The 26,838-nt window shown below is 50.2% G+C and overlaps 2 protein-coding genes across 3 annotated transcripts in view; one reads left to right on the top strand and one right to left on the bottom strand.

The window, feature by feature from the left end:
- APCDD1L (APC down-regulated 1 like) overlaps nucleotides 1-8,136 on the top strand; it is a 52,206-nt gene extending 44,070 nt beyond the window's left edge. The window contains 3 exon segments of the mRNA XM_058287384.1: nucleotides 1,953-2,469; nucleotides 2,471-2,506; nucleotides 7,393-8,136. Of these exon segments, the coding sequence (XP_058143367.1) occupies nucleotides 1,953-2,469; nucleotides 2,471-2,506; nucleotides 7,393-8,136 (1,297 nt within the window).
- A 13,341-nt stretch (nucleotides 8,137-21,477) lies between these two features.
- The window catches only part of VAPB (VAMP associated protein B and C), a 76,327-nt gene continuing 70,966 nt past the window's right edge, over nucleotides 21,478-26,838 (bottom strand). For both annotated transcript variants that reach the window (XM_004482350.5, XM_004482349.5), the window contains 2 exons: nucleotides 25,611-25,787; nucleotides 21,478-22,989 (listed from right to left, as the gene is read on the bottom strand). In XM_004482350.5, coding sequence (XP_004482407.1) covers nucleotides 22,831-22,989; nucleotides 25,611-25,787 — 336 coding nt within the window. In that variant the 3' untranslated portion in view covers nucleotides 21,478-22,830. The remainder of the gene's footprint in view (nucleotides 22,990-25,610; nucleotides 25,788-26,838) is intronic.

Raw genomic sequence — 26,838 nt, 5'->3', positions numbered from 1 at the left:
GGCTCCTTGGAGGCAGTGACATTCGGGTAGAGCTGCAAGGACCCGGCCATCCCAAGAGCCAGGAGGAAGGGTAGGATGTGGCAGAGCATGTGCAGGTGCCAGGGATCTGGCTCAGCCTCGTGTGCGAGGTGATGCCATCCTCCCGGGGGCGTGGGGGAGGGAGGCCCCTCCACCCGGGCTGTCCCCACCCCTCCCGCTCCTTTGCGGGCCAGGGGTCCACACTGCGTCCTCCACGCACCGCCTCAGCCCAGGGAGGAGCCCGACGGTCAATCACCTGCTGGCGCTTCGTGCGTTCCCAGGCCCTGCAGGGTGGCACCGTGACCCCCCGGAGCGCCGTCCAGGGGCCACGCTGGGGTGGGTGGGGTGCAGGCTGTTCCTGCCTCAGGCAGCAGCACCCCCGAGCAGCTCTGGGGCAGGACCCCTCTGTGCCCTCCCAACAGGCTTTGCTGCTTCCCCCGGGGAGCCTGAAAAGGGCCAGGGGCCAGGGACCCCCCAGGCCTCTGCGCATCCACTGCGTGCCCCCAGCTGTGAACCCCTCAGCCAACCTCTCCTCCAGGCCTCGTCCGGAACACGGCCCCTTCCGGCATGCGGGCTGCCCCTCACCATTTTCAAAACCGCCAATATTTTTAATTAATATTTTTCTTTAAACCAACTTGCATTTATTTAGGTGTCTGTATTTATCTTTACAGCTTAAGGTATAATTAACATAAACTGCACACGCTTACAGTGTAATGAAATTATTTGAAAGGAAGCGTGAGGTCACCCTGGAAATGGATAGCAGTGTCACTTGTCATAAATAGGAGGCCATTTGTCATAGACAGGGTAAAGGAAACCCTCACTAGATTCCTGGCGTGCTCCAGGCTCTGAGGCTGTCCTCCCTGGGAGAAAAGGGAGAGCAGCGTTAAAAGACACATGAGCTCCAAACTCAGACACTCCCCTTAATCAGGAAGATTGAAAGAGAAGGAAAAAGACTTGTTTTCCTGCTGAACGATCACCTAGTTCCTCGGCTACGATAGCCCCGGCATGAAAAACATCAAGAAAATAGCAGTACAGGGGCACCTGGTTAGGGCAAAATTGTGAGGAGGTACAGTGCCCCTGCCTCCAGCCCAGGCTGTGACTGGGGGGGTCTAGGAATCACTAAGCCCCCACCCCCGCCCTGCAGGTGTTGGCATCCCCTGCAGAGGAAAGACTGTGGGCCAACTGTGGCCCACCGCCAGGTTGTAAATAAAGTTTTATTGGAACCCAACCTTACCATTCACTTACACGCTCCATGGCTGCCCACAAGGTAGAAAATATCTTCTGATCCTTTGCAGAAAAACTCTGTGGATGCAGGCTTAGATCACGGGCCTGGGTGAACTCTGGTCAAGGGGGTCCCCCTATCAAGGGGAGAGACAAAACCTAAGCAGCCACGCCCCCTCCTTCGTCCTTTTGTTGGGTTTGCTCTCCCATCCACCCACCCATGCAGCAAGGACCTAGGGGCTGTCGATGGGGTGCCAAGCTGGGTGCCAGGTGCCAGGAGTCCAGTGGTGGAGGGAGCAGGCCAGGCCAGAGCTCACAGCAGGGTGGGTCCCCCAAAGAGCCAACCAGAGCCCCTATTTCTCGGGGACCTCCGGGTGCCAGTCCCTGTGCTGATGCTCCCTGACGCCCTGAGCCGGGCGGTTAGGAGGCAGGAGTCGGGGAGCGGGGCGTGCACCCAGCTCACGCCCCCACCCAGGGGCAGAAGTAGGATTGAACCCGGTTCCCTGGCTCCGAGGCCTGCAGGCGAAGGGACAGGGTGCTGGCTGAAGGAGGCGATGAGGACTAAGGGGCGGGAGAACTAGAAGAGGCGTTGGTTGAGACCACCGGGCCCTGAGTGGAAGGCGCGAGCCCCAAAGGTGGGCTGACCGAGAGCAGCAGGGAAACTGAGGCTCCGGGGCTCCCGCTGACGCTCTCCACCTCCTCCCGCCCGGCAGCTGCGAGGTGCGCCCGGGACCCGAGTTCCTCACGCGCGCCTACACCTTCTACCCCAACCGCCTCTTCCGCGCCCACCAGTTCTACTACGCGGACCCCTCCTGCCGGGAGCCGGCCCACTCGCTGCTCATCAAGGGCAAAGTGCGCCTGCGCCGCGCCTCCTGGGTCACGCGGGGGGCCACCGAGGCCGACTACCACCTGCACAAGGTGGGCATCGTCTTCCACAGTCGCGGCGCCCTGCGCGACGTCGCCGCGCGCCTGGCCCGGGGCCCGGGCGCCCACCGCTGCGCCCGGCGCCTGCCCCCCGCGCGCGCCTGGCAGCCGGGGGCCGTGTACGAGCTGCGGGGCGCCCGCGCCCACCCCGACTGCGCGGCGGCGCTCGGCTTCAGCATGCACGAGCTCAGCCTGGTGCGCGTGCAGCGCCGCCTGCAGCCGCAGCCCCGCGCGCCGCCGCTGCTGGTGGAGGAGCTGTACCTGGGGGACATCCACACCGACGGCGCAGAGAGGCGCCACTACCGGGCCCACCGGCTTCCAGCGTCCGCTGCAGAGCGCCCTGGTGAGTCCGGGGGCCCCGGGGGACGGCCTGAGCTGCCCTGCAGGACCTGGCCCCTGCCTACCCCCCACCCTCCTTTCTTAGCGCAGCCCTGCCCATTCGGGCCTGCTTGCCCCAGGACATTTGCACGTGCTCCTCTCGCCCCCCGTCCTTTCACTGCCCTGGCTTTTGCCAGAAGGAAACTCTGCCCCGCCTTCCTGCACCTGAGCCTCCTCCAGCCCACACTCTCTTGCCTCGTGGGGGGACTTCCCATCTCTGTCCCCGGCTGGGCGTGTGAGCCCGGGCAGGACCCTCCTGTCGCGCAAGGCTCAGCTCACAGCCCTGCCCCTACACACTTCCTCGCCGTGACCTGGGCGCTCAGCAGGCCTGGAAGCTGCGCTGTTTATTCGCCTGTGGCTCTCTTCTCCCTCGGGAACTAGATGGTCCACGAGGGCCACGGGGCCCCGCAGGCCCCTCTGCGTCCCAGCATCCAGCACAGGTGCCGACACTTGGTGGAGGCTGGGAGTGGCCCAGAGAGGGGACAGCTTCCTTCCCGGTTCTGCCGGGGCAGCCCTACACCCCTCGCCCGCCCCTTCTCGCGGTCTCAGAGGGCAGCCAGCACCCTGGAAGCACGCCCGACGTCCAGGGCAGAGCGCCCTCTGCACATGCCCCGGCCGGGGTGGGCGCAGCAGGGCCGGGCAGGCCCAGCGGTGCTCCTGCTCTGCCAAATGGCCTTTGGGGAGCACAGCTCCCCCACAGGGGACCGCCCTGTCTTGAGATGCTCCCAGGCCGCAAAGCGGACTTCACATGCACTCTCAAGCCATCCCAATGAGCAAATAGAAAGAAACGGAATTTTTTCCGTATGAATGTGCTCCTGGCACAGAGCACGCAGCCTGGCCAGCGTGAGGGCGAAGGCTCGTCCCCCTCCTGGGCCGGGACCCTCTGGAGGCTGGTGAACCTGTGCACCACGCCTCGGAACAGAAAACAAAACGTGGGGGACTTAAACAGAAGCCAACTACGGGTACTGAAGTAGAGACCCAAAGCTTAAAGGTCATTTGCAGTCTAGGAATATATGTACTTCTTCACAGACACCGGTTTCCAAGCAGGGCTGCGGGTCAACAGTGTTTTGGGTTCCCGGCCCTGCTGGTGGTCTGGGAGCCACCTGATTTCCACTGGTGCCAAGGGCCGAGCTCCTGCTGATGCCACTGGAGCGTGGCACCTACATTCCCAGGGAGAGGAAGTGTTGAGTATTTTTATTTTTTTTAAGATTTATTTTTTATTTATTTCTCTCCCCTTCTCCCCCCAACCCTCCCCCCATTGTCTGTTGTTCTCCGTGTCCATTTTGCTGCATGTTCGTCTTTCTCCGCTTCTGTTGTCAGCAGCACGGGAATCTGTGTTTCTTGTTGTTACGTCATCTTGTGTCAGCTCTCCGTGTGTGCGGCGCCATTCCTGGGCAGGCTGCACTTTCTTTCTTGCTGGGCGGCTTCTCTCACAGGGCGCACTCCTTGCGCGTGGGGCTCCCCTACACGGGGGACACCCCTGCGTGGCAGGGCACTCCTTGCGCGCATCAGCACTGCGCATGGGCCAGCTCCACACGGGTCAAGGAGCTGTGGTAGACGGACGCCCTAACCACTGGGCCAAGTCCGCTTCCCTGACTATTTTTAAAGGTTCATAAAAACAAAGTCTAGGTTAAGGCTCCAGACAAAGAACCCTGTATGAGGCACCTGGTGAATATCTGTCCAAAGAACAGATGAATGGACGGATGGGGGAAAGGTGGGTGAATGGGTAGACAGCTGGGTGAATGGATGGGTGGATGAATTTTAGGCTTCCCTATTGAGTGCTCTTGGGCAACCCTCACATCATTCAGCATGTACTGAGTGCCAACTGTGTACTAGACTCTCAGGGAACTAAGCGAGCTGGGAAAACTCACCCACCGGAAACAGTCGGTGTGCCGGGAGGGGGTGCACTGGAGGAGACGCCCGCTTGCCCTCCCCTCCTTCTCCCGTCCCTCCTCCCTCAAACCCCAGATCTGGGTGGCAGAGAAAGAGCATGACAAGGATGTCTCCCAAGCAGAAAATCCGCCTTCCAGTTCTTTTGTGATTTCTACATTGCTCCCTTTTTAGCAGACAGCGTTCTAGGCACGAGCCCTGGTCTGCTTTAACCGTCCGAGAGCAGGCGCAGGTGCAGGTGGAGAGGTGACACCCGCCCCCACCCCAGCACGAGGAGGGGACTGCTCCAGATGCAGAAGACAGACCCCCGGAGCAACGGACGACTGCCCTCCCTGCCGCCTGGCCGGCCCGAGTGGCCCGTCCAGCCCCAAAAGTGATTGAGAAGCAAAACACACGGAAATGTATGCAAAGACGGGCAGTGCCAGATGCGCAGCCATTAAATTAACTGCCTGCCTCCCCACTGCCCCCCTGCCCAGAATAAAAAAAAAAAAGGAAGATCATTTCAAAGAAGGAAATGCTGCAGATAAATCCCCAAGTAACGAATTAGTCGTTACCTTATGCCGTGCCCAAGACCCAAACCAGATGGTAAACATGAACATTTTTAGAAGTTAATTTAAAACCAATTTGATCCCCAAATTCATTGCCTGGATATAGAATCCTAATCAATCAACGGACACTCAACCAAAATCATCTGAGCATGGGGTCACCTCTGGGGGTTAATTAGAAACTGTTATGTGCTGTTGGGGAAATAACTTTATGTAACAGGCTTAAGCCAATAAGAGTTTGGCTTCCACACTGTGTGAATTCTGCTGCCGGGGGGCCTTGTTTATTAACACGTGTGAGCCCAGACCACTGCATAATGATATCCAAAAGATTTCCAGTGGAGGCGGTACCTCCTTCCACCTCCCCTTCCAAGCACCAAAGAATGAAATGCCTTTCCTCTCCCCGCGCTCCCCTCCAAAGCTTGCTGGGTCTCTATCTGTTTCTTTAGTACAGGAAACCACTTGCCCGGATTCGCCAGCCCTGTATCCCCAAAGGTCCTAAATGCAGAGGGTATCTTTGGGGTGGGGTGGGGGGAGAAGGGCAGCACATGGGATTATTTCGATGTAATGCATTATGTTCTGTCAATACACGTTAGTTTGACGACAGTAGGAATGTCACTTACATGCGGAAATTAGAGGAGAGGCTTATCCGCCAGCATGCCAGGTACCCACAGGGCGCGCGCTTCTTTCCATCACAAACATTCTGCAGCCCTTTGCTGGCATTTCAGAGTGCCTGCGAAGCCCCAAACCAAGAGGAAAAGGAGTATCGTTTCCTCTATGATAGACATCAAGGTAAAGTTAGGTTCATCATAGAAATAAATAATAAGAGTGGGGTGGGGGGGGGGCAGGGGAAGGGAAAGAAAAAAAAAACGCCTCTTCCTGATCATCAAAGTTTTCCTTCTAAACCAGAACTCCCAAACGCCACTTGTTTGGCTTGAAACTCACCCAGCAGCAATCTGTGGAAATCTCTTGTGTTTTTTACAAGAAAGAAAATGTTGAACCTGATTTCCCAGCGGGCCCTCGAAGTGCCCGCTTTCCCTCGCCTGCGCGCTCGGGCCTCTGGCCCCGAGTCCCCTGGTGGACGGCCAAGCGGGGAGTGCTGGCCAGCTCCCGCGTCAGCCTGGCTTTGATAAGTGGCTACTCCAAGGACATTTTCCTTTCCAAGTGATACCCTGAACTAAATTCTGGGCAGCAGCTCCCTAAAAAAAAAAAAAAAAAAAACCCACACACACAAGATGTCTGTATCTAGTTCCTCTTTGGCCTCGACTGAGCTTTTTCACTCCAAAATGCAGCCTTACCACTCCCACGCAGTTGGGTTTTGCATCTGTTTCCTGTTGACCTGTTTCACTGTAAACCCAGTTCATGAGAATTGGTAAGGCAAGGATGCCATAAACAAGGCCAAATATAGAGGAAAACCAGTCGCCAGCCTGGGGCGGCTGAGGGCTGCGGCTGCACCTCCAAACTCGAGTGTGGCAGGTCCTTCCTATTGTAAACAACACTGAAACGAACATCTTCGTAGCTCCTCACAGCTTTCAGCATCTCAGCACAGACTCTAAGCAGTGGGGTTCAAGGGCGTGAGCGTTTTGATGGCTTTTGATCCTTGTTGCCACATTCACTTTCCAAGGGGGTGCAAACGTGAGATTTCTGAAGCTAAAGAGGCCTCCGTTCTCCATGCCAGGTAGCAACTGCCAACTGCTGTCAGGAGAGGGAGGCTTTCAGGAGAGAAAACCGGTGGGGGGCAGAGGGGCAGAGTTTAGGTCCAGCTGGGTTTCTAACCCCCCTAGCTGGGGCAGCTGTAGGCAGGTCACCTGGTCTATTACCTGGAACAGCTGCTTTGAAGTGTGTCCCTCGGGAAGTGCCTCCTCTGTAACCATGAGTAAGGAAGATGATGACTTGTCACGGTCACTCTTTGGGACCACGGCAGGCTGGGCAGAGGAAGGACAACTTTCAAGTCCCAAGACAGGAGCCCCAGCCCACGTCCATTCATGCGTCATTCAGTCACGCGTTCATTCAGTCACTCAACAAATCTATACAGCAGGTGTGTGCGATGAGCCGGGCCCTATGCTGGGCCTGGCAGAGAGTGGTCACAGAGAGAAGGCGCCACATTCTAGAGCTTTCCAACCAATGAAGAGGAGGGGAGGAAGGAAGAGAGGATACCAGGGGATGGTATGTCTATGGGGGAAATGAAGCAGGCGATGTGACCCCGAATCAGGAATGACTTGCCGAGGCCTCTCCTTGAGCTGACACCTAATCGAGGAGACGCCAGACAACGTGATGGGGGTGGGGGCATGCCAGGTGGAGGGCCGAGGCTGGAGGAGGGGGGACCTTGGGGGGGTCTGGGCAAAGCGGGGGGCGCCCCGCCAGGCCGCCCTGGACGCGGGCGCCCCGCAGACGCCCTCCTCCCGTTTGTCTTGGCCAGCACCACGCGCTGCCCTGCCCGGCCTGCCGCCTCGTGTCCCGCGCCGACGAGCACCACCCGCCCGTGCTGCCGCCCCGCGCGGCGCTGCCGCTGCGCCTCGGCGGCCGCTGGGTGAGCGCGGGCTGCGAGGCGCGGCCCGCCGTGCTCTTCCTCACCCGGCGCTTCACCTTCCACGCGCGCCGCCGAGCCTGGGAGGGCCACTACCGCCACTTCGCGGACCCCGCGTGCCGCCGGCCCACCTTCTCCGTGCGCGCCGCGGGCCGCTACAGCCGGGGCGCGCCCTCCGCCAGGGTGCGCGGCGGCACCGAGCTGGTGTTCGAGGTCACGCGGGCGCACGTGACGCCCATGGACGCGGCCACCACGGCCCTGCTCAACCTCGCCCGGCCCGGGAGCTGCGGGGCGCCGGGCGCCTGGGCCCTGGGGGCCGAGCGGGACGTCACGGCCACCAACGGGTGCGTGCCGCTGGGCATCCGGCTGCCCCACGTGGAGTACGAGCTCTTCCAGATGGAGCTGGACCCCCGCGGCCAGAGCCTGCTCTTCACCGGCCAGCGGCCCACCGACGGCTCGAGCCCCGACGCCCCCGCCAAGCGCCCCACGTCCTTCCAGGCGCCCCTGGTGCTGTGCCAGGGCGCGCGCCCCAAGCCCCTGCTGGGCGAGGCCCCCCGCGGCGGCGGCCCGTGTCGCCCGGCAGCCTGGGTCGCGCTCCTGCTCCTGGCGCCAGGCGTGGCCCTCCGGCGCCCGTGAGCCTGGCCTTGGGGGCGGGAGGCGGGCACGGGGGGCGCCCCTTTCCCCAGCTGCCCAGCCTGCCCCGCGGCCGGTGTCGTGCCCTGGGCCCTCGCCGAGGTGTCGCAGCCGCCACCTAAGGTCGCCGTGGGCAGGGTGTGGACCAGCCCCCCCGTCCCCGCAGCAAGCCGCACCGGGGGGCCGCCCTCCCCACCGGCGCCTGCCCCCCTTCCCACGAAGTGAGGACACCGGATCTGCTGCGCGGGCAGGGGGTGTTGAAAGACGATTCATTCAAATTCAGCACCGCGAGCCTGAGCAGGGGCCCTGGGTGTCGTCCCCGTCCCGGCCCCCGCACCCCCCAACTTCCCGGCGAAGGCCTCTCTCCCGGGACAGCTCTGCCTTCCTGGTTTTGACTGCTGGCACCTGTTTGCACCTCCCTGTGCTTCTGAGTCAAGCCTCAAGCCGTCCACACTGCGTGCGGCTAAGTCCCCCCTCCCCGCCCGCTTCTGGAGGATGAGGGCCCCATCGGAGAGAACTGCGCCCCCCCAGAGCAGGCCGTGGCCTCCGGGCCCCCCACGCTGCACGCCAGCGCGCACTGGGCCGGCTGTCGGGGAAAGCAACGTTTCCAGCCTTTGGAAAGTAATTAATACTAATGAGAGCGGAAATGCTGACAGGCTGGGTAATTAGCCCTGCACAGCGGTGGTGTTCTCTCACCGCCCTGCGCTGAGCTGACGCGGAGGGAGGGAAGGCGGGCGCAGGGCCCGGGCGCCGCCAGGTGTGGAGGCATCGACGGGGAGGCGCCAGGGTGGTGGCCGCGCCCGGCCTCTTGCCCTGCTGGGAAGGGGCTGTCCTGGGGGGGCCCGCAGGCTGCACCTCTCCAGGGCCCCTGCCAGTGTTCCCGCACCCCACCTGTATCCTGCGAAATTCCCTGGCCTCCTGCGGGGCTCCAGGCCTGTCCGCAAGGGTGAGGGGCGGCAGCCGGCGCCCCCTCCCATCCCTGGCTCTTCGCATCCATCTTGAAGCATCGTCTGTGGGGCGGATGGCGCTTCAGGAAGCAGCCCTTGCCCTCGGATTGTGTGCGGTTCAAGCAGCCCACCGAAACGGCCCTCACTGATCTACCCCTCCTTGTCAAGAAAAAAAAAAAACAAAAACACCAAGTCAACATTCTCTGTGGGTCTCCAATAGCTACAAGTGTTCCTGGCATATTTACTAAAGTACGGGAAATCATTAGATTATTTATGGTTTTCAGCTAACTTGGGGCTGGGGGAATTCCGGGAGAGGATGAGAGTGTCAATAATTGGGCCACGACTGAGCAAGTCTTGCATCGAGGCTGGAGAGAACCAAGCCACAATTTATCATCAAATTGGAATCTTTTAATAACATTAAACGGCCTGAAAAATGTTCTTGCTGGTTATTAAAGTCAGCCAAGGGGATCGTGGTTCTAAAGGAAGGAAGTAGAGTGTCTTCAAGAGGGTGTGTGGAAGAGAATAAACCCGTGGAGGTGACTGGCGGTCCTGGCTCTGTACCTTCAGCTCCTGCCACTGCCCTGCACTGCTTAAAATTCTCCAGGGGCTTCCAGTGCACTCAGAATATAATCCCAACTCTCCGCTCACCAAGGCTGCTGCCCACCTCTGCAGTGGCCCCTCACCACAGCCCTGTCACACTGCTTTCTTTCTGGCATGCAAACTGGTGCCTGCCCCAGGACCTTTGCACCTCCCTTTGCTTCCTAACATTGTTTCCCTCAGATCATCAGAAGCTGGGCTCCTTCTTTTCATTCAAGTCTCAGGTCAAATGCCACTTCCTCAGGGAGACTGCCATTATCATCCTCCAAAAAGGGGATGCAGTGCTATCTACCCCATCACCCTGTTTTCTGTTTTTATACTGCTTATTGCTGAAGTGAACTTACTTATCTGCATTTATTCTCTGCCTCTTCCGCTTAGGATATAAGCAAAGGGAAAAGAGTCCCTGACCCCCTGACCAAAGTATCTCCCGGCAGACTCAGCAGTGCCTGGCGCGTGGTAGAGCCTTGATAAGTACTTGTTGACTAAACAAGTGCCCGTGACCCCCTGGTGCTCACCCCAGACGACGTGAAGAGAGCATCCTGGACAGGGGCACAACGGGTGTAGCAAGAGTGAGTCTCGGTGCCCTGCGCCTGAGGATGCTCAGGGGCAAGAGGGATTTGCCCAGGGCCACACAGTGGGAAAAAGCTGGGATCCAAGCCTGCTCTGGATCCCAGAGCCCGAGGTCGGGGCCTCCAGCAGCCGCGTGGCTCCCTGGCAGGAGGGGGGTTTGTTAAGTGAATCTGGGGAAGCGGTTAGCTCTGCACTGTGTGAAGGTCTAGGAAGCGAAGGTGCTGAGCTCCCCGCGCCTGGTCTGTCCTGGCCTTGGCTGGGTCCAGGCGGCCTGCCCCCTCCCCAGGGGTGGCTGGATGTGGGAGCCGCTGACGCTCTGATGGAAGATAAGGCCTAAGAAAGCCCGCAGCCCTTTTCTCATGGAAACTGGGGTCAGCACTTCCCAGGCTCCTGCTGAAATAGGACGGGTCAGCCCGGGGACCGAGGGGCTGGGTACTCTCATCGCAACGGGGTCAGCGGTCCCCAGACACCGTGCCTTCTGGAACCCTTGCTTGTCCCACGTACCCACGGTCTCAGCCCTTCACGTGAAACTTGAAATAGCTTTAATCAAGGGGGCAGGAGGGTGGGAAGAGTAAAACCCACCGTTCTAGTTCAAAATAAAACAAAGTTAATGTTCGTGTGTTGTCACTTTTTTTTTTAAAGAACAATTTATAATCTCATACCACAAGCTCCCAGGAGATTAAATGAGCTTTTTTTAAAAAAATAAAAAGTTTAAATCGTGCACTGCTCTCAGAGGCCCCTTAACTAACAGATGCTGGTTATCAAAAGAAGTTCTTGCTTTGCCTTTTCCTAAGTGAGCAGGGTTCATCTCCCAGCGGTGCAACTGGACTGTGCCAGCGCCCACCACGGTGACGTCCTCTGCGGCCACTAGCCTGGCTTGCGAGCGTCTCGTGGGAGTCGGGGTGCCTCCGGCGTGATGGGGGCTGGTGCAGAGCGAGGGAGGCAGCGGCTTTCTAGCAGGGACTATGCAATCGCCTGAAGGCCACGGCACCGGCCGTGCCTCAACCATTAGTGCCGCAGCAGGGGCTGCGGCGCGCGACTCACTCCGTCTCCGTCTCCGAGGCCCTTAAGTGGCTGAGCGCTGGGTCCTTCTCACACACATCAGCCCCGTTCAGTGGCTGTGGGGATGGGAGCAAATTACCTGTCAAGCCCCCTGACAACGAACCTCCTAAGAACATGCCGCCCCACGCCCCAGGCTTGCCCGCCTCCCTCCATCTGAATCCCGGGGAACCTGCCCCCGGGCCCGCGCAGGCCTGTGCAGCGATGCTCTCCCCACACTGGGGCTCAGCTGGAATGCCACCCCACCCCCAGCCATCACACAGGAAGGAGCCCCACACTTCCCACCTCGGCACTCCTGTCACTTCCATCACGGCGGACAGCAGTGTCTGCAAGGGTCCCCTTGGCTCGTCTCCCGGCTTACTGCCCCCCTCTGTCTATGGAACATGAGCTCCTCGACTGCAGGGCCCGGATGGGACTGGGTGTGGAATGGGCCTGCGCACAGCAGGATAAAGACCGGCTCACCACGAATGCCCTGAGGCCCGGTGGGAGTTCTGAATCGACGCGTCAAGGGGCACAGCCACATCGTCTAAAGGGCAGGTTGCCATTTTGATGTTGTTCCCCCCTGCCCCCAATTTAAAAAAATATGATGGGCAGAATGGACCCAGGATGGGAAACTCCAGGACACCTGGTGTCTACTAGCCAGGCTAGCTTAGAAGGGCTTTGGGGGGACAGCTGCTGTCCCTGAGGGCTCAGGAGCTCCTGTGAACCCATCCAAACCTTCTCACCCCACAGGGGTCGGGGATGCTGGGAAACCCTGAGCCTCACGCAGGTTTCCAGCCTTAGCTTAGGAGTCCTCTGGCTCCAGATTCTTCACCTGTAAAATAAGCTTAAACCTGATGGGTCCTGGAGCCATCCAGCCCCCACAACTGGAGAGACCAAATAACCAGTAAGCGTTCCAGAAGGAGTCAGTGATGCATTCTAAGGAGAATGGTCTTAAACAAAGAAACTCTCAACGAAGACGGGTCTTTTCCCAGTGATGTAGTATTTATCTCCTAGAGACTACTAATAATCTACTATTCTCACACCTATGTCTGGTATGTTTTTTAGTCCTTTAGAATTACTTTTTAATAAGACTTAGGTTATCACTACTATTAAAATCAACCGTGTGAGTTTAATAAGACCTAAATATACTTATTCACCACCCATCACATGCCAGGTTGTACCACGGGCACCCTGGACTTCCAGTTAACAGGCAGGTAGAAAGCATGCTTTTCCCTCCACTTCCTCCTGAAGTCCCAGTAAATTACAGAAAAGGAGAAAGAGGCACAAAACCCACAAGCATAAACAGAAAAAGAGAGGGACCCACAGCAAAGAAGAGAGGTCAGCAAAGTTTTGAAATCTGGGAAGCTGATGGGTAAGCAGCAGTTGACAGCAAATTGCAGAGAGGTGACAGCAAAGTAGCTGGCAGGTTGTTGAGGAGTGGAGCTCAGAAGCAAGTCCACTTGTGCCACAGATTCCCACCAAGAGCTTGAGAATCGGTGGCCCCAGGCACCGCAGAAGGCAGGAAGTTTGTGAAAGGAGCAGGTCCTCTCCCCAACCCTATAAAAGACCAAAAACCCAACCAGAGGATCTTTGGATTTGGGAACAGCCCTGGGCAAGTTATCAAACTAAAAACTCAGGCAGTAAATAAAACTCTCTGCATTGAACGGTGAGGTTGCTTGGTCGCCTCCTCCACCCAGCACCTAGGGAGATGGTGGTGGCCAGGCTTCGGCTGGTAGGCAGGACACGAACACTCCTCTCTGGAGAAAGGTGCCCAAGCTGAACTAGCTGCAGATAATGACGGCAGAAATTCCCCAGGGAGACCCCGTTAGGTCCATGCCTGGTTGGCTTTCATAGATACCCACCATTCAACAAATTCCACCTCTACACACATAGCTTCCCATCAGCTTTTTAGTGCTTGGCTCACAAATACATAAGCCAAAGATCACCAGTCATCCGAGGAAAACCTCCAAGACGACAGAAACCAAAACTAGTCTGAACTGACTAGTAAGTAGCAGTAAGGCAGGGGCAGGACGGCAACAATAGAACTACATAATCCATATGCTCAGTAAAAAGAGAATATTAAATATCTAACAAGCTTGGCTTGGTGCAAAAAGGTAATATTGAATGGAAAAAGAGAGCCCTTGAATATAACAAATATGACAGAAAAAATCAAGAGGATAGGAATTAAAGTTGAAGAATTTTCCCAGAAATAAAAAAAAAAGGACCAGGAATTAGAGTGGCATCAGACTTTGTGAGAGCAACACCGGAAGCTGGAAGCCAGTGGAGTGACACTTTCAAAACCCTCAGAATGGTTTCTGACCTTGACTCTCCTACTGAATCAAGTGTGAGGGAAGAATGGGAAGCACGTTCAGATATGTAAAATTTTCAGAAAAATATCTCCCACATATTCCTTTCTCAGTAACCCGCTGAAGGATATACGCCCCCCCCAAATGAGGTAGTAAAACAATGAAGAGATGCAGAAAACTGGGAATCCAGCCCAGAAGAGAGCAAGCAGGAGAGTGGATGTGGCTCAAGCAGCTGAGTGCCCGCTTCCCACACAGGAGGTCCCAGGTTCAGTTCCTGGTGCCTCCTAAAAACAAAAAAATAAACAATAGGTGAAACGAATGAAAAAACCAAACTCAGGGGAGCCAATGTGGCTCAGTGGTTGAGCACCAGATTCCTACAAATAAGGTCCCGGGTTCAATCCCCAGCCCCGGTACCTCAAAAAAAAAAAAAAAGTATAAAGAAAAAGGAGCAAGCAGTCCAGAGAGGAGGGGGAGAATGGGAGAATGGAGAGCTCCAAGACTGACATAAAGGGCATCTAAATAAAGCACTTTACCTGCTGTGTGAATGTATTGAGGAGACTGTCAGATTCGGTCAGAGTCTGGGGCAGAACTGACAAAAGACACGAAGGAAACTAAGCAAACAAAACACTGAGATTGACTAACTTCTGGGGAAAAAAAGGGATATTAACAAAAAGGAAAGTAATCATAGAACATACAAGCCACACCCACCAAGATCACCACCATTTTTCAGTCCCTCTTATAGAAGGCCCCACAGTCCAGGATCCTTAGACCTTGGACAGCTGGCACTTCATCCTCTATGAGTACCATGGTCAAAGCGACACCGCAAATGCCAAGAGTGCTGCAAACATGTTTAGACCGTGTGTGATGAGGCTGCTGCAATAGATCACAAATCAGAGCTCTATTAGTTTGGCTATAAAGGGTTAATTATTTACCCCCGCCCAACCTATATTTATACTCTTTGCTGCTAGCAATTTCTCTATAAGTAAAATAATGTAATATTCCTATTTCCACATTTGTAAGTGGACGTTTTCCAAATTATGGGCTTAGAATCTTCATTTTTGTCATTCTGTCGTCAACCCTTTGAGTGGTAAAGCTTTATTTCCTTTCACTTATTCCATTCCTGATCTACAAGAGTATTTTCAAAAGGCCTTTATATATATGAAAAGCCCGTCAGCTTCGTGCAAAGAGATGCAAAACAAAAACACTGATGCTCACTTCTCAGATGTGCAAAGTTCAAAAATTAAGACAATGCAGTGTGCTGGCACAGGAAAAGGGAAATAGGCACAGCTGGGTCTATGAGTCAGGACACCCTCTCTGGGAGGTGATGTGAAAGGCATTTAATGAAATTTAAAACAAAAGCATCCTTTAACCCAACCAGCCCACTTCTAGGAACTGATCCTGTGATAATCTTGCCCAGTCACAGGGGTATCCACAGTAGCTGTGTTTACAGAAGACCATAAACTACTTAAAAGCACCCCAGCAGAAGGCTGGTCCAGAAAATAATGGCCACGGTCGTACACAGGAAATCACAAAACCATTAAGAAGAACAATAGTTGCACTGTGTGTGCTGATGTGAAATCATTTCCAAGTCTCCAAAAAAAATGTGCATGACATGTGGCAGATGCTGCCACCTGTGTATAAGATGATGCCAGGGCTGTATAGACACACATATTTGCACAGAGGATCGCCAAACCAACAAATGGAAAATTCAGGTTGTCTCTGGAGAGGGGAAGTGGGTTGGAAGTAGAAGGAAAACTGATCTTGTGCTATCTTTTGGCTTGCATCTTAAGTTTTGCCACCTGCACATGTGACCTTTCCAAAGAAGCTAAAAAATCTAGTAATGTTTTAACAATGTAACACTGCATGATGGAGAACTGTCAATCATTCAACCATGACTTAAATACAGATGCAGCCCCACCTTTCCAGTTTACACTGGTTTACACTGGAAGCAGTTTACACTGGTGGGCATTCTGTAAGTCTATGACACCTGCCTCCCTTGAGGAAAATACTGGAATGTAAGCCTGAAAGGGATATGTACAAAAAGGAAAGTAATCATAGAACATACAAGGCACTTGTATGTGCTTAACCTCTCCAGGAGGTTTCCTCAACAGTAAAATGAGGAAGTTTACCTAGGTCACCTAAAAGGTCTGTTTTCTGGCACAAAGTATCTATGATTTTCATTTAAACCAATTTCTTGCTCCTAAGCAGCAGAGAAAAAGCAGAGAAATGGGGCCTATCTAATGCATTTTCTAAAGCATATCTACACGCTCTTATGCCACCCATTCAAAATAATTTTACACTGAAGCATCCTTTAGATATTTTCAGAAGCACAGAATTTATTGAACAAAATACGGAGACAGCTAGTACAAAAGTTTATGCCTTGGCAGGGCAGGTTTCATCAGGCTGACAGGGAACATGTGAGAACATGCTGTGAACGGCTCTTTCAATCTGGACACTGCAGAAATATATCTCCTTCCCTCCAGGAAACGTAAAGTCAGCCATAAAACCATGAATTTATTACATATCAGATAACCAGAATGTACGATGGGAAAGAGTCTTTCCTGCACCAACTTTTTAAATGGATTCCACATCAAAACAGGAAATACAACTTAAAATACATAGAGGAAAAAAATTATGAAAACTAAAGTAACCTAAGGCATCTCTTAAAATACTCAATTCCCAGAATGTTAATGTACACTGAAATCAGAATAAAAATACATCACAACTGCAAAGGTTTTTTTCAAGACAGGGAGAAAAAAGTGAAGAGAGGAACAGCATGCATTATCAAAACTATATCTTTACTCAAAAAGGAGAATGGTTGTGAAGGAAACAAATTACTTGAGTTTCTTTTAGGAAGCTCCAAATGGCAAGTGTTCATAAACTGTCTTTTAAAAAAAGGAAACACTAGCAACAGAAATGAGAACCAAACATATCCTGCATTTTTCTCTCCATGCAAATTTTAGTCACCTTATTTAGGTTGTTTACAAATGAAAAACAAAGAAATCACTCCCTTTGACTAATTTTTCAGTACCTCATATGTTGCCTAATAGACAAAAGGTACTTAATAAATGTTTTGCTAAATGAGCAAAAGAACACTGAAAAGCGAAAAGGAGTTCTCGCACAAACGGTCTCAGTATTACAGATAATAAATTCTGACCTTTGAATCCCAGTAAAAGATCCAGTGTGTGGGGGGGTGTGATTAAAATAAACGCTGTGCTAGAGGGTAAGAGATGAATTCCGTTTACTTCTAAAAAACAAGAGAATGTAGGCAGCCCGTTCATAAAAAGAGCCAGGCCTTTTTTTTTTTTTTTTGTATTACATGGATCACGGTTGTGTGGAATCGAAGTGGGGAACATGCACACTACTTCATCTTTTCCTTACATCCTCAAAAGCTATGCATTCTTACTAGCAGTAAGCCTTAACTAAAATGGGCTTAAGATATCCACTTGTCTCCCTTAGTTGGTATTTTCTGAAAGGAAACAAAAGAAAAAAGTAACTTGTTTTATTTCGGCCAGACACGGCTTTGGGTATCAGTGAAACAAAGCTGGGCAAGAGTTCCACCGACAGAAGCCCAGACTGTGTCCCTGAAGCTCACCAGAACGCAAGGGGCAGGGCAGGACAATGAGCAAGCGTCAGGCCTGCGCCCACAGCCATTAGCCAAATGATTAAATATACACCACCCCTGTGCTATAATAAAGTAATTGTAATAGGGCATTGTCACAGGATCAATGTTTCCTGGTTTAAAAATAAACATTAGCATTTATCTAGCAGCAGAAAACTATTATCCCACGGTACTGTTTTATTCAACTGACATCTTTTAATCAAAGCAATCTATATCATGGCAACATTCCAAAGTATCATAATTGCAAATATTTATGTCAAGTTAGATAATAGCTATATTTTTGTTGCTAGGTTTTTCTCGCCTTTCTGCAGAATTGACGCAGACATTTTTCTATGAATTAATTCCATTAAGAAAAAATCTGAAGTAATTCTATTAATCGAAACAACCTCTCCTCCCCCTCCATCGGTTTCACTTTTAACTATTATATATGACTGTTTACGTGTTTGTGGCTTTTACATTTTTAAAAAATAGCTCTATAATGAAAATAAATGAAAACTAAACCTCTATTTTTGAGTGCCGTGGGGATGGCTAAAAGCAACCCACGCAGGGCCTTCCAGGTCCCTCGGCACGGGGGTGGCTGACCTCATGCGCCCCAACTAATGGTCTCATGGCTGAGACTCGTGTGCCAAGTATGCGGCTAATGGGATTCGCACGTAGGAGTAAAAGGGTTTGTGGATCTAGCTGTAGATCCATTTTCACAGCCTCCCAAGTTTGCCTCTCAGCTGATGCTCCTTATCAGTCTTCTATTACTTGTTCCCTTTGCTGATTTCCCAGAGAAATGCAGCACTAATTCAGAGGCCTGAGACGCCAGCAGCTCGGCTGTTTTCAAACCTCGGCAGGCCACTTCTGTAATACCAATTTTAATGAACTGCTCTCGCTTCACATTTAATTTACAAGTTACGTAAAGCCTCCATAGACAGCAGTCCCATCATCACCTCACTGAGACAGACTGGTAATTTTCTTTGTACAGCCCCCAATTTCATTCACCAGGAGCACTGAGCGGAGGGCTTCAGGCAATGAGAAAATGGAAAACGCACCTTTCTCCCCTATGTCTTGAGTGCGTTTAGTTTAAAAAATAAAAATAAAAAGCACCTGAACTAGGGTCCTGATTCTATCCCTTTTCTTCAAAATAACTGAATAAGGTATGAGGTCAGACACATAAAAGGCGTGCAAGTGCCCAGAGCAGCTGGCATCAAGGGCACTTCTGCTCGCTCCCCAGGGCCTCTTCCACTGTGCCTTTGAGGGACTGAGTTTAGACGGAGCCTGGATGATAGAGGCCCTGGCAGCAGCCTTCTCAGACACCAATTTAGTTCCAAAGGAGAAGTTGTAACAAGTTGACCAATGTAACCCCCTAGAGCCTCTGTGTCCTCATGTGCAAAACAGAACCCTCCTTCCCCGGGCTCTAACTGCTGGGAAGATGGAGTAGAACGTGCATGTGCGCAGGTTCCGCAAACAGCGCTGCAGAGGCCAAGGGAAACATCTAATGGAGCAGCAACTCTCTCTAAAGGGTTCCTATCAAAGCACCTCTGTTGGAGGATGGCTGAAAAAAAAATGTGGGAGCAGGTCTTCCCCAAAATCCAATCAGGCCATGGAACCCGGAGGGACCCACCTTCATGCTGGGGACAGGTGATCTCAGAGCTGTCCTTTACATTACCAAAGAGTAATCGCAGTCCTGATCAGATTGTGTGTCATGAACTGGGACTTTCTAAACACAATTCCATTTCTGCTGATCTGGGAACACATTCACTTCCAGCAACAGCAAACACAGCCCCAAGCTGAATTGAGCTAGGTCTCCTCAAAGTGGCAACTTCTGATTAATTCCACGATTTTACTCTTCTCCTCCTCCAGGCCAAATAAGCTCAACAGGACGAGGAAGGGCCAGCTTCTTTGGGACCCAGCACCTGTAGCTAGCACCTGTAGCATGAACTGCCATCTCCAGCAGGGGAAAGCAGTGCCCTCTTCACTGAGCTGCCATCTCCAGCAGGGGGAAGCAGTGCCCTCTTCACCTGAGAAGGTCTAGAGGTTAAATATTATTCAAGGGTTCAAGATGGCTTGAAAGCCTAAGACCCTTCTCTGGCTATTTTTTCTTTCAAATCAACAATTTCACAAACCACAACCAGACACTTGTAAAAGGGGCCAGTTCTTTGGAGACGAAACAAAATGATGAATGGCATTGTATTTTGGCACGGATTCTGAGTTTGCAAATATAAAGATGTCTGTGTGCAAAAAACAGGAGCTACTTGAAAAGTGTGAAGCTATTTACATATGGTATATATACTATACACACACACTGACACACAGGCAGCTTGTTTTCAAGTTCATTTGAAAGGCTACTTAGCTCTGAGCTATTCCTGCTTTCAGCTGTATCTGACTCAACACAGCATTGTGAGCCCAGCACCAACAGCTTTCGATAGCATTTCTGCTCCTGGGATTTGTTTGAAAGCAGTTAGGTTTTCACGGATCACTGGAGGTTCTTCATTTTTCCCCCTTCTGTGTTATGTAGGTATAAGCCGTCTCTCTAGGCATAAACTGTCCACTGGTAAAAATCAATTCTGATTTTATCAGTATTTATTATTGCTGGTGCCAGCAGTTTAGAAGACTAGAGAGGGAAACATGCAAACTAGGAGGAGGGAAAAAATGACAGCTGGGTCCTCATACCCACAAATAATACAGCCTGCTGTCTTTAAGAGGCATTTTGTACTGGCCAAGGGAGCTTAAATTATCAATTTTAAAATGCAATCAATAAAAAGTGATGGAACTCAGTTATTGCTTGCATCTCATATGTATTTTGTTAGTCCTGTGCTGGCTATTTCTAAAGCAAGGCCTCCACTCCTGGCGTTGCCTTTGGAACCAGGAATCACGAGGGGGCAGGCCCCAGAAGGCAGCCGGCAGCAACATCCCTACCAGCTTCAGGCTGACTTGTTCTAGACCAGTTCATCCCGTTATTTGACTCTCACCCTCTGCTGTGATAGAACCACATGCCACCCCTTTACCCCATTCATTCTCCTGGCTTCTGCCATGCTTCTCTGCACTCTCCACCACCCAGGCTTACAAGAGCCAGCCTTCCCCCATCACCATCATTGTCCACGTGCCCCGGGCTCCCCATGCACGTCCTCCTTCCACTTAGCCAGAAAGCTCCACAAATGAACACACGCTCACCGAGGCCCAACCATTACATGGGAAGGTTTCACAGGATGACTAGCTAGAATGAAGAGCCAACTTAGGACCTTAAAATTTGATTTTAGCGGCACTCAAAATGTCCACATCCTCTGAAAAGCTGAACACCTGTGCTCCTAAATGTACATAAAACACTAAATCACTTTCCAAAACCATACTCCTAGTGGGTTCCCAAGGCAAGCTTTTAAGAACATAGTCACTCTAGTGCATCAGCAAACTGTGGTCTCACAGGCCAAATTCCACCAGTCGCTGGTTTTGTGAATAGTTTCACTGGAACACAACCATGCCTTTCATTTGCATAATGTGTACTGCTTTCAAGTTAATTTTAAAGGATTATGAAATTGTGTGGCCCAGACAGCTTAAAATATGTCCTACAATTAGAAAAAAAATTTAGTTTATTTGCAAAAAATAGCAGAAGGCACATGCCTCACAGCGCAGCCTTCTCACTCTCTCTCGTGAGTACCTGGAGCCAGATACTAGGGACTGATTTACATCTGGGCCGCCTTCTACAACTGCGGCACAAGCAATTTGAGCAGTCAGTGTTTGGTTGTCCACCGTTTACTGCAAGTACCTGGGATTTAAAGAAAACTTCTTTTCAAGAAGAGAAGAGTTACGTACGTAGGACTAACAGCAGGCTTCCACCTTGCCAGTCCTCCAGCCCCTAACCCAGCATGCCAGAGCCATAGCCCAAGCTTGTTCTGTCCCAGCCAGGCTCGAGAGAAATCTGACTCAAGGTGGTGCCTTCTAAGAATTGTCTTCTTTGATGGGTTTTGTCTTTTACAGCCCATCCCCACACGGGAGCCATGCTCAGCATACCTTTCACGTGCCTCTTCAGGAGGGCTCCTTGACCCAGAGGAAAGGTTTCCTTTTACTGAGTGGCAAAGTGATGCACGGGCAAGGGTAACCAGGTTCTTATATTTCAACAGTTTTCTTTTCATACCCTCAGTTGAGGCCAACCACCCACCCTCTTAAAAAATACTTTTTTCACCCATGTCCTATTTTTAAATCAATCTTCCAATAGCGAAATAATAACATAATAAAATAATAATTTCCCCTGGATAGCAAATGTGACAAAATGACAAAAAGCTCTTAATTTCGGGGCTTTATTTTTTTTTTCTTTTTAAGATGCTACATAGTCAAACAGGATTGGACTGGTCTTTTACGCCATAAAATTAATTTACAGTCAAACTCTCAATTACTACTTGATGGATTACTTGAAGAGTCTCTCACAATCCCGTCCCCACTCACCCCCAGCTGATTCCCCTCTCTCCTACCACTCTGTGGCCTGACTCCCTCTTCAGGACTCCAAGGTAGGGCCAAACTGAGAAGGGCCAGCCAGACCTAGGAACATGTGTGCTGGAAGTGTAGGTGGTGGTTGAGGGATGGTGGAAACAGTATGTTCATCTTCTGAAGATCAGCTACTCATCTCCATTGAAGGGGTAATCTAGACTTGACTGTCACTTCTAAGAATTTCCCTCCCTACGACAGCTGTTATTTATTTACACAGAAAAACACATCCTGACTGCTGTTTTCAACATTCAGCTGAGTCACACCTTCCACAGGTACACAGTGCCCAGAAACCTCCAGAGAGGAGCCCGCAGTGCTCCAGCAGCAATGCCAGCGTCACCCACTGGCAGTAGGTAGCACAGGTGATTTTTAGGCCACAATATTAATTAAAATTTTGTGACAATAACAAAACATGAGATGAAATACATTAAATAAGTTAAATATGCATTAAACATCTCTGAATAACAGTTCAATTTCACTACATGAACCAATAGTATTTTAGCTTGGTCCCTTTAGAGAACAAAGCATTGACTTATTTTCCAAAGTGTTGGGTCAGTCAGTCAACATATGCCTCTCATTCATGATGAGTGCATTTGATGCTGCCACAGTGCAATTCTTTTCAGCTTCTGACTCTGTTCATCAGTCCCAAGAAACTGATGATGTGAACAGAACTGAAGATATGGAAAAGAAGCCTTGGGAGTAAGTGAGCAGTGTGGTGGATTACTATAAGGAGGTGAAAGAGCCTCCCCACCGCAAGGGGCTCCAGCTCCCAAGGGCCAGCACCAACAGGCGAGGAAGAGTGTCTTGTTTTAGGAGAGGTAATCCAGCAACATGTACCAAAGCCTACCAATGTTTAAAATGACATTTACAATATGCCAGTGTGGTATTAATCATGGTTTCCCTCATCATTTAATAAAGATCATTCTTCTCCCCCCAATCATTTACTAGACATTTATACTTTCTAAAAGATTGTTAACATTGTTATTATTTGTGTGTGTGTTTGTGTGCGCGCACAGGAGGGGTCATTTAAAGGCAAGACCTGTGAAATGTCATCATACGTTAATTTCTTTTTACACATGGTTATGATAAATGTAAATCCCATGATATGGCAGATCCATCAATCCAATTTACCATCCTTTGCATGCGGCCTCTACAAGGCGATTTTCCCTATAATTACACCAACAATAAAGAACAAGACCACTAGAGCGAGTAGCCGGGTGCTGAGACCTTCTTCCTTCCCAGCTGTGGCCAATGCAGATACAGGGCTGTTGCTCTGCACTGTCTTCCTCATCCGAAGTCCATCTTCTTCCTGCAAAGATTCATTTAAAGAAGTTACCTGGATTGAAGGGTGAGCTATTTCTGTCAGAAGCTCAGATCACATGATATGGTCCCACCTCCTCATTTTACAAATGGAGAAACTGAAGCATACAGAGGGGAAGGGACTAGCTTGAGATCACTGAGAAAACTACTGCCAGAGGACTCTCTTATCTGTCATTCACAGCACCATGGGTTAGCCTCTAATCATGGCACTCTTTGACTCCCCCCGACTTGGAGGAAAATGCTATAAGAGGGTACTCCAGGCCCTTTGCAACTTCAACCCCATCTACCTTTCTTTTCGGGCCTTGTCTCCAAGGCTGCTCCTTTTCTCCTACCCCAATTCCTCTATCCTTCCTTCCTCTACTGAATGGGCTTCCCTATCCAAGTTATCAATTTGTGAAATGATGCACATTTCCCAAGGCACAAATATAAAAATCAAAAGTGGGAGACCTTGAAGTTTTCAAATACAGAATTCTGTACACAGTTGGTATATCTTAAGTTGCAGGTAGACTGCTGGATTGAAAGCTTTGCATCTGGAATATTAAAGTGTGACTGAATTTAACATACTCTTCTCAACTACTTTCTATTTAATGCATGGATTTCCCAATAAAAAAGCATTCTTTCTTCATTTATGCAAAGATACTTGGCCACATTTTACTCATCTGACATTAAAGAGGTGTAAGGAATAAAGACTATTTTCCCCTTCACCTCCACAGCTACTGCCTTGCCTCCCTAACCAGTGTCTTTGCAGGTCTGACTAGGCCATTTAGGACTCTGCCAGTAGTTCCCCACTGCCCAAAAGGCCAAGCCCACGTTCCTTGGCGTGGCATCCATCAAGGCACACACTCATCTACACAGTCAGTTCTCCAGCTAATCATTTATCTACTCATCCCTAAACCCCAGACACCAGTTATACTTTATCTACTTCTCTTCCTTCAATTCATTCATTCACTGACTGCCTGGTAGGTCCTGAATATGAGGCAGACAAGCCCACGGAGTTTAGTTTCCACAGCGCTTTGCTGATAGCTCTGTGAGAACGCTGACCACACTGGGTTGTCCTTATTTGTCTCTATGCCTCCCTGCCATCTCACTGCTCCCTAGGGGCTGAAGGCTCCCATGTTTGCATCTGTGGCACCTGACACACAGCAGATCCTCAGTAAATCTGTTGGCCAAATGAAAGAATGAACCAATACAAAAAACACAAAATAGGAAATCAGTCTTTGGCAGGATAAAAAATCTTCTAAAGTCAAGATTAGTCTGATAATATTTTCATTTTATTTTTTAAAATTTTGATCTGACAATATTTTAAAGATATTCTACTCATAGGGCATGGCCGATGCACACAGATAAATTACTGGTGTTATTTAATTAACTTTTAAGAAAAAATGGGCACAGCAAAGTACATTTTATTTTATTGAGTTTATATAGGGCCTATTTCTACCTATTTTATCACTCTAAATGGCACAGAACTCTGTTCTGAAGAGAAATACACTCAAAGAGAAGCTTTAGGCATATCTTAGATTTACTCTCCACTAAAAGAAGTTACTGAATATAGCAAACCAAGATTGCCATAAAGGAAGAAGATGATGCCATTTTCCCAACATAGTCGGTTCTCCTATATCCACTACACTATCAGAATAAAAGAGAAGGAAAAGTCAGCTTAAGTGAACTTGTTACATGTACCTGCTGCTCTGGTAGTTAAAGAATGAAAACCTATTACATGCTTGGGTGGCATGATCAAGATTAAGAGAACAGATTGGCCTAAAATTTTAAGCTGCAACAAAAGTTCCTACAGTCAGACATTCTCCTCCATATCATGTCAGAAAGAAATTCATATACTTAAAGGTGGAAGGGGCCTTAGAAGCGTTTAGCAAACATAGGCCAGGAGCTGCTGTGACTCACATACAGACTCAGAGCTAGTAAAAGTTTGAACAGAGTCATTTCTGGGCCACTATAATTCTCCAAAGCCACAAGAAATATATCCTACATCCCTTCACCACCCACCACAACCTGGCCCTCCAAAGACCACGGCCAAGAAGAGAGACTTGGGTCTCTCCTGCTATAATCTTAATCTGTTGTCTGCTGTGACAGCTTCTCATTTCCAACCTCATCACCACTTTAATAGTCTGATGAGACTCATACTGCCCAGATGTTCTATTCAGAATCTTCGAAAATCAGAAGTTTATCCACGTTGAAACAGAGTGCAAGTCAGTATGTACCTTCCTTAAAAAAAGAGATTCTTACCCAAGTGAATAGGGATGGAATGGGGCCTGAAAATGCATATTCAAAAATCACTGCTGTTTCATTGTTAGTCTCAAAAGTTATTTTCAATTTACACTAATGGAGAGTGGGCGGTATACTGTGTTTTCTTTTTAAAGGGGACAAGAATTTACAGAGTTCAGAAACTTCTCAAAGAACAGTGGTTCTTAACTTTGGGGACTCAAGGATCCTTTTGAGAACCTGAAGAAAGTTATGGAAATTTCTTCCTGGAGGGGAAAATGCACAAATACAAAAACCCCCTACAAATGCAGGGGTTCATAAACCTCCCCATCCAAGAACCTAGTGAGAGAGTCCTACCCAGTTCCTGTAGATTCTCAGAAAATAAAATGTTACCTTGAATTGTTTGTTCTCCTCCCGTAGCCTCTGAACTTCACCTTGCAGCCTCTTACATTCTTCCATCACTTTCTTAACTTCAGTGTCATCCAAAGAAGAACTCAGAGATTTAGACATTGTTGGTGTTTCTGTCTTTGATGCAGATGTGGTTATAATTTTATTTATTTCTACATCATGCTGTTCAGAAATAAATGAAAGCCCAAGTGTCACCAACTATATAATAAAGAACCTTTTCATGCAAAATAAAGTAGTTCTCAGCAAACGCCACACATGGTAGTGTTTTATCCACACTGTAAAATGTCACATTTATTTTTTAAATGGATCACTTTATCTAGTATCTTAATAATCTAAAGCAACTGGGCCCCAGAAATTATGGATAAGGGCAAATAATGAAGTTCAGCTGAGACTAATACTTCAAGGAAAGAGAAAAAGGGCTATGCATATTGCACTATCAAATTGCTGCCATGCAAAAATTAGCATACTGTAATTGTGCAGCTCAGGAATTATTAGCCACAAATTACTGTCACCATGAAGATCTGAACATTGCCGGGACTGGCTGGGCAGCAGCAGGAGGCCAGGGAGGGGGTATTACACAAAAGGTGATTTAGTTCATGAACTTACAACTTCAAAGTTAGAATGAAGGTGAAACAACCTCAGTGTCTGCAATGTTTCAAGCTGGAAGAGGGTGCTTTTGCAAACTACATATCCCCCCTATTTCTCCTGCCAAAATTGTGCTATGGGGAATAAGAGTCACTAAGTTGGGGAAAGACATATTTTTGGGGGGCAATAAAATGACTGAGGTCATTGCCCTGGGGTTTCTGGGTGGCAAATGGCAAACCGTGGACCTAACTCTGCTCTTCATTTTCCACATTAAAGAGGGAGGGGAGTGAATGTGGTTCAAGTGGTTGAGTGCCCGCTTCCCACATGGGAGGTCCTGGGTTTGGTTCCCAGTGCCTCCTGAAATATAAATAAATAAATAAACAAGCAAGCAAGCAAACAAACACAATAAGCAAAACAGACGAAAGAGCCAACTTGGGGAAGCCAATGTGGTTCAGTGGTTTAATGCTGACTTCCCACATATGAGGTCCCGAGTTCAGTTCCCAGGCCCCAGTATTGAAAAATAAAAGGGGGGGGGGGGAGCGGCAAGGCCAGAGTTAATAGATCACAGAGCTAGGGCCAGAATACAGGCCTCACAACATCCAGACCCTGACCTTCCTGAGACACAGTG

This window comes from Dasypus novemcinctus, chromosome 24 (genome assembly GCF_030445035.2).
Source record: "Dasypus novemcinctus isolate mDasNov1 chromosome 24, mDasNov1.1.hap2, whole genome shotgun sequence".
In the NCBI taxonomy this organism is placed as follows: domain Eukaryota; kingdom Metazoa; phylum Chordata; class Mammalia; order Cingulata; family Dasypodidae; genus Dasypus; species Dasypus novemcinctus.
Note: the sequence above shows the minus strand (reverse complement) of the source record. Positions and strands in the feature narration are given on the sequence as shown.